The sequence below is a fragment of the Microtus ochrogaster genome, chromosome 2 (genome assembly GCF_000317375.1).
Source record: "Microtus ochrogaster isolate Prairie Vole_2 chromosome 2, MicOch1.0, whole genome shotgun sequence".
In the NCBI taxonomy this organism is placed as follows: domain Eukaryota; kingdom Metazoa; phylum Chordata; class Mammalia; order Rodentia; family Cricetidae; genus Microtus; species Microtus ochrogaster.
Genome location: NC_022010.1, coordinates 93102322 through 93115538, shown reverse-complemented (window position 1 = coordinate 93115538; position 13217 = coordinate 93102322). Strand labels below are relative to the sequence as shown.

At 40.3% G+C, this 13217-nt stretch overlaps 1 protein-coding gene across 1 annotated transcript in view; it reads left to right on the top strand.

The window, feature by feature from the left end:
• Window positions 1-1171: 1171 nt before the first annotated feature.
• Cyyr1 (cysteine and tyrosine rich 1) overlaps window positions 1172-13217 on the top strand; it is a 100883-nt gene continuing 88837 nt past the window's right edge. The window contains exons 1-2 of the mRNA XM_005345297.3: window positions 1172-1542; window positions 6414-6516. Coding sequence (XP_005345354.1) covers window positions 1470-1542; window positions 6414-6516 — 176 coding nt within the window. The 5' untranslated portion in view covers window positions 1172-1469. The remainder of the gene's footprint in view (window positions 1543-6413; window positions 6517-13217) is intronic.

The following is a 13217-nucleotide window of genomic DNA, read 5'->3' as shown; positions in this document are numbered from 1 at the left end:
ATTGTTCTATTAAAATGTCAGCGTGCTTGGCTGGAGGTGAGGGTGGAACTGAGGAGCGTTCTTCGGGAGGAGAAGATGCTGGGTCTTCCTCAGACTTCAGACGTAGTCAGAGATGCTGTAGTCTCAGACTGCGGTCTTCAACTCTTGTCCATAGGTAAAAGTTCTTCAAGGAAGATTGACTGAATTAAGGCTCAGATATGTTTCTGTTGCTTCTTAAAAATAGTATTTTAGTTACTTGGTTTCACACTTAACAAGTAATGCCTTCCAATAAATTCAGCGTTTAAAGGAGAAGAAAAATGGCATTGACATATGTAGCGAGTTGTCTGCAAGTGTCTTCGGTTTTCTGTTAGCTGTTTGGTTTCCCTTACACAGTCACTTTCTGTACAAACTGTGAAATCCAATTTACCTGAAAAACTTCATGTCGACAATTAGATTAAGATCTGTTTCATCCTCAACTTGAATAATACTTGAGGCAAACATTTTATTTTGCTGCTTTTCTTGATGAAGAAAAGTATTTCCTTTGATTTTCTTCTGATTCCCTTTCTGCATAGTGTTAAACACTACCGACATTTTCGGTAATTTTTAGGAAAGAGCTTCAGCACTGATTGAGTTTCCCCCCATATGAACACCTGATATGCTAATAATTTTGTTTCCAAGTTTAAATAAAATTTTTCTGTTTCTCCTATCTAATTGCACCGGGCAGTAACTACAGAGCAATGCTGGTGATCAGACACCTCTTGTTTGTTTCATTTCTTTTCCCGGAATTGGTTGACAAACTTCAAGGATTTGATTAATATACGCTGTGCCAGCTTTCACTGGAGATTGGGCCCAGTTCTTCTAGTTTCCCATTCTGGGAAGCCATCCCTGTCGCTCTTTGTGCAATCTCCTTCTAAATCCAAAAATTCCCATCTTCATTTGTTTAGGCAGGAAGCTAAAGTCTCCATCCATTGCTTCAAGGCAGATGGGAAGTGTTTTAATCCAAAGGAGACAGTAGTTCCCAGGGGTAACAAAAGCCAAACAACTCAGAAGTTCCTTCCTGAGCCAAGTACCCTGTCATTCAACAAAGGAAAACTCGGCGAAATGGGGAGGAGTCTGTCACCTCCCCACCCCCATCCCACTTAGGTGCCACCCTCACAGATGAAATGTGAGCCTGGGTGGTCAAGGACGCCAGAGAAACTGCCTTTTGCTTGCCAGAGCCAGCACCTTTGGGCGGGACAAAGCCCCTGCTGCAGCTCTGCCAGGCAAGGACCACTAGCGCCCAGCTCCCCGCAGCCAGCCGGCTTCTTCAGGGCTCTGGTTGGGGTCATGGCCAGGCCTGCTCTGGACCCTGCTCTCGGCAGCACAGCCCTGTCCACCTAACCACCCTGAATCCTCCTCATTGCTGCAGGGTTTCCTGGCCCTCCCTTTACTCCACCTTCTGCCAGGTCTACCCGTCTGTCCTACAGAGCAGCTTGGTGCCACCGGCTTGGATGGATGTGCTGAGGCTGCCCCGGCGTTCTGGGGTCTTGCTTCCGAAGTTGGTTCTGCTCTTTATCTACGCAGGTCAGTGTAGCGGGAACAGGGAGAGAGGGTGCTGGGGCTTAGGGCCATAGCAGTAAAGTAAGAGTGAGACCCCTAGGAGGCAACTCCAGCCGCCCTCATGCTGGAACCCCCTTCTCCCCTTTAACATTACTGTTTTGCTTGCTTTTCTGTTTGCTAAACAACTAAGAAACTCTCTTTTAAGGGGATTTAATCTGACTAGTATAAAAACACATCTTAAGTGAACCCTGGTAGAGGGCCTGCAGAGACTTTTTAAAATACTTGAAATTCAAAGGCAAAGTTATTAAAAACAAACGCATTAATGACTTTTGCATTTCATGTCAGGCTGCTCCTGTTCTGAATAATCCAGTTTTTCCTCTCAGATACTTTAGACACTTCCCGGTATTCTTTAGAAGATCCACAAGGACTTGAGTCTAGATTTGTGTCTGAGCAATCAGATGCTCTGAGCTATTTTGCCAGAGTTTCTTTGGTGTTTGGTGTGATTAGGCACCTGTTTGTGAAAAGCCCCTCATCTCCCTCCTTATAATTATTCTTAGTGGCAGTTGCTAATAATTAATGAAGCAGAGTGGTATTCTTGTTCTGATTGATGGGGAGCCTTATGTGGCTTTTCGCTGCTTACTCAAGTATAAAGCTAATTACAAGTACACTCCTTGCAACCACCTATTCAGAGTATAAGCTTAAACATCTTGTGTTTCTAACTTTCTATGGCAATGAATCACAGGCTGATGATGAATCCGCAGAGCTGTTCACGTCTCCATACCTACCAAGACATTGCAACTAGAACAATGTTCTTCAACCTTGTGAGTTGCAGCCAAAGAATTGAATTGCAGCATTGCAGCAAAATAACTGAATTCTTCACCCCTACCCCACCCCACACTCACCCCAGTTCTGCCAGAAAGCAGTCCTTACTTGTAGAAAAATTTAATCTATTAAGATGCAAACAAGGGCCTGGGGTTGAGTATAGGCCTTTGCAGGGCATTAACCAATTGTGGTGGCCCCTGTCAGATATCCCAGCTCTAGGGAGGTGGAGGCAAGAGAATCAGAAGTTCCAGGTCCTTATCAGCTACATGATTGGTTTGAGACCTCTCTCCCACACCCCGGGGATATATGAGACTCTATTTCAAAAATAAGCAGATTTTGAACAGCAAATTACTGTCTAAAAGTTATTATATTAAAGATTCTATAGGGGAAATGCTGACCTTCTAATATAAGGAATTACTACAAGTAGGAAGAGTGCCTCTTGATGAATATAGTTCCAGTTCTAGTGATGGCAGTGTTTCTGTTGTTTAGATTGTATATAGCTTCCCCATTGGGAGGCACTAAGAATCAACTGCATTCCTGAATTTTACATCAGCATCTCTCCCCTAGCTTGTTGAAAGCAACAATTCGATTCTTCCCACCTCTTCAGCTTATCCAAGTAACACAAACACAAGAAAATAACAAGAAACAAATGGAGCTTTAATGACCTTGTTGCCTTGACTCAGTCACTTCATGGAGCCACAGCTTCTGTGTTCTGAGTTGCTCCCCTGTGGCAGGCTGGAAAGTTGGCTTCTTCTTTCCACACCTGCTCTAGCCCTTCTTCAGTTCTTGGGACTACCCACAGCTCCTCCAGGGTTTGGGGAACCAATGTCACTGGACAGCAGTTAGCTGGGTGGTTTCTGTCGGGAGTTTCCACGTTAAAATGCTCTCTCCTAAGTTCCTACCTAATAAGCTACAGAGTAGTTGCAAGCCAACACTAACCTATCCTGTTATCTCGTGTAAGGAATGCTGAATTGATGAGTTCTTTGGTGGAACCTGAACCTCAGAAGCCAGAGGCTGTCTTAAAGCCATATTCATTTGATACTAGCGCAAAGGCCATGCTCTGAGTTTTCGGAGGGGGTAAGGTGAGCTCCTAGGTCAGTTTAACATGGGAAAGCATGCATCACAGAACAGGTACAGTGTTGTACTAGCACTATCAAAGAAGGCGGCCATATTGCTATTTCAAAGGAATAAGCCCCTTCTGCTAATGCTTATTTTATTCAGCAAAATAGTCTCACTCACAGGCAAGGCTAAGGGCTCAGTCAATGTGCCTTAGGAAAGGCTACATAACAAAATGTGAAATCCGAACAATGGATAGCTCAGTTAGGTTGGAATTAAGAGATGTAACTGGACACATGTGGTTAGATGCCTGAATATTCAATAAGTGATTTGCTAGTTTCACAACACACACACATACACACATGCACACACAAAACCTAAGTGGATACTGTGACTCTGGCCTAGTTACATTGCACAAAGCAAGCATAATACATTAATGGTCTATTGGTTAAGCAAATGAGAGTAATTCTTCTACGTTTAACACATTGTGCTTTTTTGTGGAGGAACTTTTGGAAAGAGATCCTGATGAAGTGTTTATGTTATTGTCCAACCCCCACTGCAGGTTACAAAGACAGGATTCTATCAAGGTTTTACCTTCCTGGCCTCAGCCTGTGCTTTCTGCCCCTCCTTTTCCTTCCTGTCTTTAGTCTCAGCAGAAGCCATTTCTAAGCAAAGACTTCTAGCCAGATAGCGCTATCCTGTACTACCTATTCCTGAAGGTGGGGTAGGCAGTTGTTCTGGGGGAGCTTTCCAGATCTCACCTTGAATTAAAAAATGCTTGAAGACAGTTTGAACTGAATTTCAGGGATATTTGGATATTAGGAATGATCTTGTTTTGTCTTCAGAGGGCAACGGGACTGCTCCCTTATTTCACAAAGGAGAGAGAGACAGCCCTGTGTAGTCCAAACTATAATCTTCATCATATTATTCTCAGAATATAAGAAAAAGTAACTATGATAAATACAATAAGCTTTGAAGTCTGATTGAAGTCTCCGTTAGGAAGGGCTATGATTGTTAGTCCATTCATCAAGCTACTAAATTTACCCTTTTTCCATAGTTTAATTCTGGGAAGTAGACAAGGGTACTAGAAAATTCCATAAAAATACTGAACAGTGTGTGACATGACATGGATGTTTGCTGCAGGAATTATCCAGTTTCTTGGCCAGAAAATCTGGGGCTTGGCTTCCTGTAAAATTGGCTCACTGTATTTTGATAACACTGTGTCCTTATAGCAGCAGTACCTAGTGCAACGGGGGAGGGGGGCAGTTGAATCGTTTAATTCCCGGGCAGCTTAATTGTAAATCACTGCCCCCAAAACCATGAATTCATGATTTGAGTAGTTTTCAAAAACAAAAACAGTGGCACATCTCCTCTAAACTCTGAAGGTAGCTGGCTTGGCTAAATACTTGAATCAATTCAACAACAACAAAAAAATTGAGCAGAGAAATTCAGTAACAACACTGTAGAATAGGAAGGCTAAAAAAATTATAATGTCCTAGATGGGAGAGGCGGCATAGACTTCGAATCTAATCTCAGTGTTCAGAAGGGAAAGCCAAGACATCTGGAGGTAAATGTCATCTTCAGCATTCGTGTAGCCGGTCAAGCCTGGACTACATTACCAAGATATATCTAAAAACAAACCAAAGAAATTTTAAAAACTCGTGAATTTTTTTTGAAAACGCTATTGTTAATGCAGAAGCTCCTCTCTCGGAGCTATATGATTTATTATGTTTCTTGTGTGGATTTAAGTAGAATAGCAAAAATAATTTCCCTCTCCAGTCAAGTGGAATCCTTTAAAGTTCATTGTGTTGATCGGTGATATAGAAATAAAATGAAAAAGAAGAAAATATGGCCTTTCTCACTTGCTCCACAAAACCCACATTAATTAACAAAAGTCAGACAGGATGTACTCCATTTGGATCACATCTTAGGAAAACCTAACATAAAAACTTACTAAAGTTTCCTTTGTAAGAGACAGCAATAAAAGAACATGTGACCGTAAATATAATACCTTGTATTTTCACTATTTTAACCTTGACAGGAAACCAAAAACTCCATTTAATTTATTCTGTACAATTGACATTGCCTTCAGTAGCTCTGTTGAAAATGGCTTATTTTGAAATTCTTGAGCATAGACTGTAAACTGTGGAACTACAGTGTTTTTTAAATGTGTACCTGAAACCCAGTTACCATAATTTATCCTGTTTGTTAAGGCTAAATGGTAGCTCTATACTGAAAAGTAAATCATTTAGGTGGAACAGAAACCTGCTGACAATAAGTTAAATATTTTCGTATAAATTTTCTTGTTGAAAAGAACTTAAGGAAAAAAGCAATGTTTTAATCAGAAATTTCCTGCTTAACGTTATACTGTTTTATAGCTTATTGATTCTTCAATATGGCATTAAGTGAACTGTCAATTTACAAGTTATTTATATGAATATCTTCGGTACCTCAACTCATTATCTTCCAAGTCTAATGGACCAACAGCATGCATACTAAACTATGTAATTGTATGTATAGGAACTTTAATTGTGGAGGTGAAAAATAACAACATAAAAGGAAGCACATAATAAATTACTATGGCAAATGTACACATTAGTTTTCAATGGTTACTATTGGTATTACTTATGCCAATAATAATTTCTATTAATTGAAGTTAATAGAAAATCAGCACTCTAATGTCATGAAACTGTGTTCTTTAGAAACTATGATAAGAACTCTATTAGTAACTTTATTGACTGGTGGGTTGATAAATTCCTTTCATCTTAATCTTGTTCACCCAAAGTCAGCTACAGTTACAGAGATCAGGGCAAGGACTTGGGAGGAAGGCTTATTTCTACAAGCTAAGTCTACTGGGGAGAAAAGCCAACTGAGACCTTCGGAAACGTTTTGGAATTTCGAGTGTGAAAATGAACATCGATGTGCTAAAAACTGGTTGACTGACTCAGACATGAACAGAATCATTTTTCTTTAGGCTGTGACTTCACAACTCAACTGCTCTCCATTTTCCTTTGTAGAGGACTGCCTTGCTCAGTGTGGCAAAGACTGCAGGTCGTACTGCTGCGATGGAAGTACCCCCTACTGTTGCTCCTACTATGCCTACATTGGGAACATTCTCTCGTGAGTAGCGCTCCAACTGGACAGTGTTTTTCTTCCTTTGGTCAAGTTACTCTTTCAAGTAACACTAAGTGACAGGTGCAGACAGGAGAATGAAGGTTGGTGCAGAAGATGGTGTCTCACGCCTGTAATTCTAGCACTGGGGAGGCTAACCCAGAAGAATTGCCATGGGTTTGAAGCCAGCCTGTATAACATAGCTAGTTCCGGTCCAGTCTCAGTTTCTGTGTGTGATTTCATCACACACACACACACACACACACACACACACACACACACACATTTGTTATTGATTTAAAGTCTTTACTAGAAGTTGAAACATGTGTTAATAACTTGTGTATCCTCTTAGGTGATAGATGTATAAATTAATAAAAAAATGCCTCTATTAGTAGGGAGTTTTAAAAGGATCCTTTCACTGTTTCTCGTGCGTATTATTGTAATGAGCTAAGTAGTCTTAGTATTGATAATGCTTTCGTGATATGGTTTTGTCTTCTGTGTTGAAGGATGTATAAACTAACATTTGTTGTTTAATGATGGTCAACTTCTTTTACCAACCATGCCCTAATTGTCTAACACATCCACAAGTTAAGGAAAAGGAGAGGTTGTGAATAAATGAAACAATTGTAAAAGGAAAACTTAGTTATTTCCATAATGTATATAAGACAACTCAGAGGAACAAATTTAGAACCTAAATGAAGGCAGGCGTGAGTAATATGTAATCATACCTCACACACATGAAAAATACAGATGGTAAGTAGCTCCCTGTATTGGATTCAAAATATATTTTACTACCGCTACTGAGCAGAGGACAATGAAGGCAAAGCCTGCCTTTGGATTGAAAGGCTAGGAAATTATTTCATGAGTGTGGGCTTGCCATTCCGCTGCCCGTAAAGTTGGCTGTGAAAAATAAAGAGTTGGCAACAGAGCCCTGCGTGCAGTGAGACTCTCCTCTGGTTCGCTCTCAGCTATGAGCAGGTCCAGGTTCTCTCCTCTGCTGCTCTTCTTTTCCACGTGCACATGGAAGGATTGGGAGGAACTCTTCCATTCCCAAGTAGTTCAGCTTAGCTTCTGTCTTCCGAAGGCTCAAGAGGAAGCAGGAAGCAGTAGGCTAGGTTCAGCAGGTCCAGCTTCTTGGGGAACATGCCCACTGAGATGATGGCAACAAAATCCTCTGTTTCTCAAAAATGAAACCTGACACAGACACTCTCTAGAATTCATGCTAGACCTGATATTAGAGATCTGGTTGACTATAGACCTCACTCCCCAAAAATCTGGTTTGGGGTATTATTGAAGACTGTTAGCTATGGAAGAAATTCTAGGATGAAATTTTAAAAATGAAAGATTTATTAATTTTCAGTACAAATCAAATATTCAATAAAATATAAACTAAGTCAAATTTCTGAATTTTTCCTTATGGAAGATTCATTGGGAAAGCAATTAACTGTCAATCAATAATTTTTTTTTCAGAAATGGGGTAACTCAAACGTAAGTTGGTAACAATTTTTATGATTATAGATCTCGTCACATATCACAGAACATAAGATAATGTAAAGCTTCTGATTAATAAATTATGTATATTATAATGAATGATTTCTGAATGCCATGTAGATATGTGAGTGGAAACAGAGATGTCAGGAGTGAGCAAAGTCTGGGATTCTTCTGTCCAGTGGCCCGAGGCCTTTATCTGTGCACTCACTACTTTCTGATACACATTGTACCCAGTGTCCTAACTCCCCTCTCCCTCTTAGACAGTAATAAATACCGTGGACTCAACTATTAGCCAAAATAGCTTAACATTTTTTTAATTTGAAGATATGCTTTCTGTGGCTTAGATTCCAAAAGATCCAATTTACACCCCTTTCTGATCAACACATTTATCTGGGTTATTAGAAGCATGTGCTTGTTGCACACAGAGAGGACAAAGAATTGTGTTTTAGAAGGGAAAAGTAAACACAGATGCATTATATTTCAGGCAGTTAAAACTGAACTTTCTGTCAAAAATAGAAACTTCTTAGTAAATCTCTTGCTAAACAATACTTTGGGGGAAAAAAACCCTTTAAAGTGTTTTTCCCAGTGGAAGAAGGAGGATACATTTTCAGGATTTCCAGTCATTGTTTCACATTTGAAAAGAGTTCTCAACTCCACCCAAGCTTTCTTCTGTTATTTTGTAGTGGAGGAATGGGAGGGGGGAGTCAATTCTAAGAATGCTCACAAGAGTTCTTTCATGCACAGATTTCCCAATATTTCTGGTTTGGAATTCAAAAACTACACTTGCTCTCTTTTAAGCATGTGGGCGCATTTGGTTAAATAATTTGGACCGTCTTAACAGAAAGATAAACTTTTATGTTAGCAGAAAAGTAGGAAAGAAGAGAGCAATTGAGATAATAGAATATATCTTGAATACGTTTATAAATTGATTCTGCCTCATGGTTTATTTTCAAAATAAAGATGTTGGCTTAGTTTTAAATGAACTTTAAAAGCAACGAGGGAGAACTCCGAAGATAACTTTGGGCATTCTGTAATGTCTATAAACAGGTTAAGGGAGGTCTGTGGGGCCTTCTTCCTGGGGCTCCCTCTGCCACTGCAGCAATCACAGGTGAGGAGAGAGAGACTCATTGCTTTTTTAAAAACTTGTGCTGTGTGTGTGAGAGAGAGAAGGGGGGGGGGACGAGACAGAGAGAGAGAGAGTATGCAGTGAGATGTTTAGAGAAAGCTTCACAAATAGCAGTTGATAAGAGATTTGAAGGAAGGGTAGCATGTTTACACAATGGGCAGTGAAGGAAGGGAAATACCTTCCAGACACAGAGACTCCTCACATACAGCCAAAGATAGAAGCAAGGAAATGATCTCTTGTTCAAAGTTGCTGGGGCAGGGGCTGGGGGGTGGGTGAGAGTTTATCTTGGATTCAAAGCTAGAAAAATGTGGGTCCAATAAAAGATGAATTCTTATTAATAGACTCCTATTGGCTATGTCTCCTCAAATTAAGATGAAATAATTCCATATTCCACAGTAAAAGTATACAACTGACTTTATGTAGTGTGGACAGAGTCTTAGATAGCACTAAGAACGCAAAGAGCAAGATAATCTCCATCATCCCTAAATGAAGATAAATATAAGAGTACTCCATTGATGAAAGATCAGAATGTATGCTTTGAGGCTGGGCAGTATGTGGGACACTTTGGATAAACTACATGATAATTTTTCTATATTTAAGAGATTTCTGATAATATAAGCAACCACTTGAAGTTTAAAAGGCTCTCTATGCTTTAAAAAATACTGAAAATTTGGTTTAATTTGAGAAATAAGGAGTTTCCCGTCAGATTTATTTGCACACATCATTCATCAACTCTCCTACAGAGAAGGCGGGGCAGACACCCTGATGGATAGGCAAAGAGGTGAAGAGGTGAGAGCACTCAGGCTGCTGATCCAACCCAGCTGGCATTCCCTAGAAGTGAGTCCAGGGCAAAGCTGTGGTTTGTAGAGTGGCAGAATCTAAGAGAACACAGGGGGGTTACTCAGTCACTATTTACTGTGATCCACGGTAGCAAACTAAAAATTTGTTACTGAAAATAATGACACCCTGCCATGCCAGAAAATCATTGTACAATCTTAAATGTGTACAATCTTAAATGTGAGCCAGACTGTTGGGAGGCAGTGTGAGACAACCATCAGATGTAGGACCTAAATCTCTAACTCAAAAATAGGAATTTGCTTTGTCAGTCTACAACTGTAAGACCAGTCCCAAACACATCATCTTTTAGCAATAATAATAATAATAATAATAATAATAATAATTTCCCACAGAAAGAACTAATAATGGAGATCCTGGTAGGATTCGGTTTCTTTTATTCTCAATGAGATGTGAAATATATATTACCCACAGTTTTACAAAGACAGCCAATAAATGCCACGACTGTGGTTTTAGAGCCATGCTATGCATGAGTGCAAGAGGAAGTTAACAGATAAAGGTTTTACATTTTCAAATGGCATTTGTGGTCCTGTGATCACTAAGTAGTTGAAGGTGTTAATTAAACTCAGGAGACTTGTGCATCTGTTAAGAACAGATGAAAAAATGAAATAAAATGATCTTAGTTTCAGAAATGAGAAAAATAACTCTGAAAAGCACTGAGCAAATCAAAGTTTCTGAGAGTTCTAGTTTGTTTTCTGTTACTGTGATTAACCCCACAATCAAAGCACAATTGCGGAGGAAAGGGTTGATTTGGCTTACACAGTCTGTCATAGAGGGAAGTGAAGACAGGAATCTGGAGGCAGGTAGTGCAACAGAGACTGTAAAGGAATAGCTTTGTGGCCCGTTGCTTGTTCAGCTTGCCCTCTTATACAACCCCACAACACCAGTCCAGAAGTGACACCATTCCCAGTGGGCTTGACCTTCCCACATCACCCACATCAAGCACTGATCTATAAAATGCCCTACAGTGATGCCTATGTCATCACTCTGTTGGGGGCAACTCTTCAGTTAAAGCTTCCTTTGTCTAGGTGACGCTACTTTTTGTTGAGTTGATATAAAAATGAAGACAGTGAAAGTCTTCATTTTTGTTTTAATAATAACACCATGATGAACACCAGCAGCAAAAGATAATGTTAAAATAAGATGAACCTGATTGAAAATATAACAAAATCAAAAAAGAAAGTAGATGTCTTCCAGAGAACATGATCATATGTTTGGGATTATTTTATTAACAGGAAATGTGAATGCGTTAATAAATGAAGCTTTTCAGTCAAATTTATTATCTACTCAAGTTGCCTTTGTATATGAAATCTACTTATCATAAACATAATTTGCTTTAAGAAAAAATAAGTGAGGTTTCAAGGACACAGTGCCAATAAATTATTTCTACAAATGCACTCCCAGCTACCAGTGACCTGCACCATGCTCTGGGATGAAGGTATGGCAGAACCAAAGAAAAGCAGGCTTCACTTTGACTTGAGGGTGCCCTGAAGGCTTCTTGAAGAGGAGATATTGTGAAATAAACCTCAGGAGCTGGGAGTGTTGCCCAGCTACTAGAGAGCTTGACTAACATGGACAAGAGCCTCACTTGGATTTCCAGTCCTGCCCAAACCAAGTATGGTGGTACATTCCTGTAGGGCCAGGCTTTGGAAGGTGGAGGCAGAGTGGTCAGGAGTTCAAAGCCACCTTCAGCTATGAGAAGTTGAGAGCCACCTTACCTTCAGGACACTCTGTCATAAGTAAAGAAATATCAAAAGTGAAAGAAACCGATAAAAATATATTCCACGTTGTTAAAATATACATAAAACTAAGGACAGAAGGGAAATTTTGATTGATAGATTATCTTCATAAGGTCAAATTACTTTGCCATAATACCCGTACTTAGTGGTAAGAAATTGATGCCTCCCTTTAAAGCCAATGGTAGACAAGCCTGTCAGTCACTGTGGCCACTTGACATTGTACCCGAAATCTTAATCTGTATGACCCACAGATGCTATAAAAAAGATAAAATGATTAGAAAGACAAAAACTGTCGCCATTTTTAAATGATGTGACTGTCACTATGAAGACTTTCTAAACTGACAAGAAAATTTCACAATCTGTGCACCGAAGTCAGTGGACTGCTAAACGCCAGGAACACATATTAGGAATCATAATGTGTATATAAACAAATATCCCAGACTGCCCCGGGACTGTAAGAGAGATGAGTTAAAGCTCAGCAGCAGAGTACTTGCCTTGCACGTGGAATGTCCTGCCTTCCATCCCATCATTCCTACTACACCACTCCCCCCCAACACACACAATAGACTCAAAGTAAATAGTAAGCAACTCCATATATGCTTGACATTTCCTGAGCAACACAAACACATAAAAGATCAATATTATTATTTATTTTTGTGTCACTGTGGCCAAAACACCTGATTGCACGGCTACGCTACTTGAACAGAATCTCTGGATTAGGAGAACGTGTGTGGCAAGAGCTCTTCACTGCTCCTTGGCAGGAAGCAGAGGAGACAGGAGGAAGTCAAGGATAACACACCTTCAAGGACCTCTTTCTAGTGGTCACCTTCCTCCAGCTAGGTCCCTCCTCAAATTCCCAGAACTTGGCAAAAGAGCACCACCAACTAGGTACCTAGGCTCTAACACATGTGCCTATGAGGACATTTCTTATTCAGACCACATCCTTGTGAGTGGGGAAGAGAGGCAGCCTTCCTCTGTGGGTAGAATATTGTAGTCAATATTACTCAGTATTGTCAATAATACTCAACATGGCCGGTTCTTCTAGGGCTCTCTGTCAATTCCCCGTCATTTCAGGCAAAATCCTCAGAGCTGCTTTTTATGGAGTTTGGGAGACTGGCTCTCAGATTTATGTGTGATGAAGATCTTAGAAAACTGGAAATGGTTGTCATAAAAGCAAGACAAACAGACATTCCCTGTGGACACGAGAGATAGGAACATTTAATATACCCTTATGATCCTGGTTACTCAGGGGTTCAAGGCAAAATGACCATGAGGCCAAGGCTAGCCAGAGAAGCATAATAAGATCCTGTCTCTAGAGGAAAATAGTGTCTGTGAGATATCTCAGTGGCTGGTAGCCTGAGTTTGAGCCCCACAGCCCATGGTGGAAAGAGAGAATTAACTCCTTAGAGTTGTCCTTTGATCTCCGTACATGCTACAAAGCACACACCACACACATGGCTACCATCTCTCTGTCTCTCTCCCTCTCCCTCTCTCTCTCT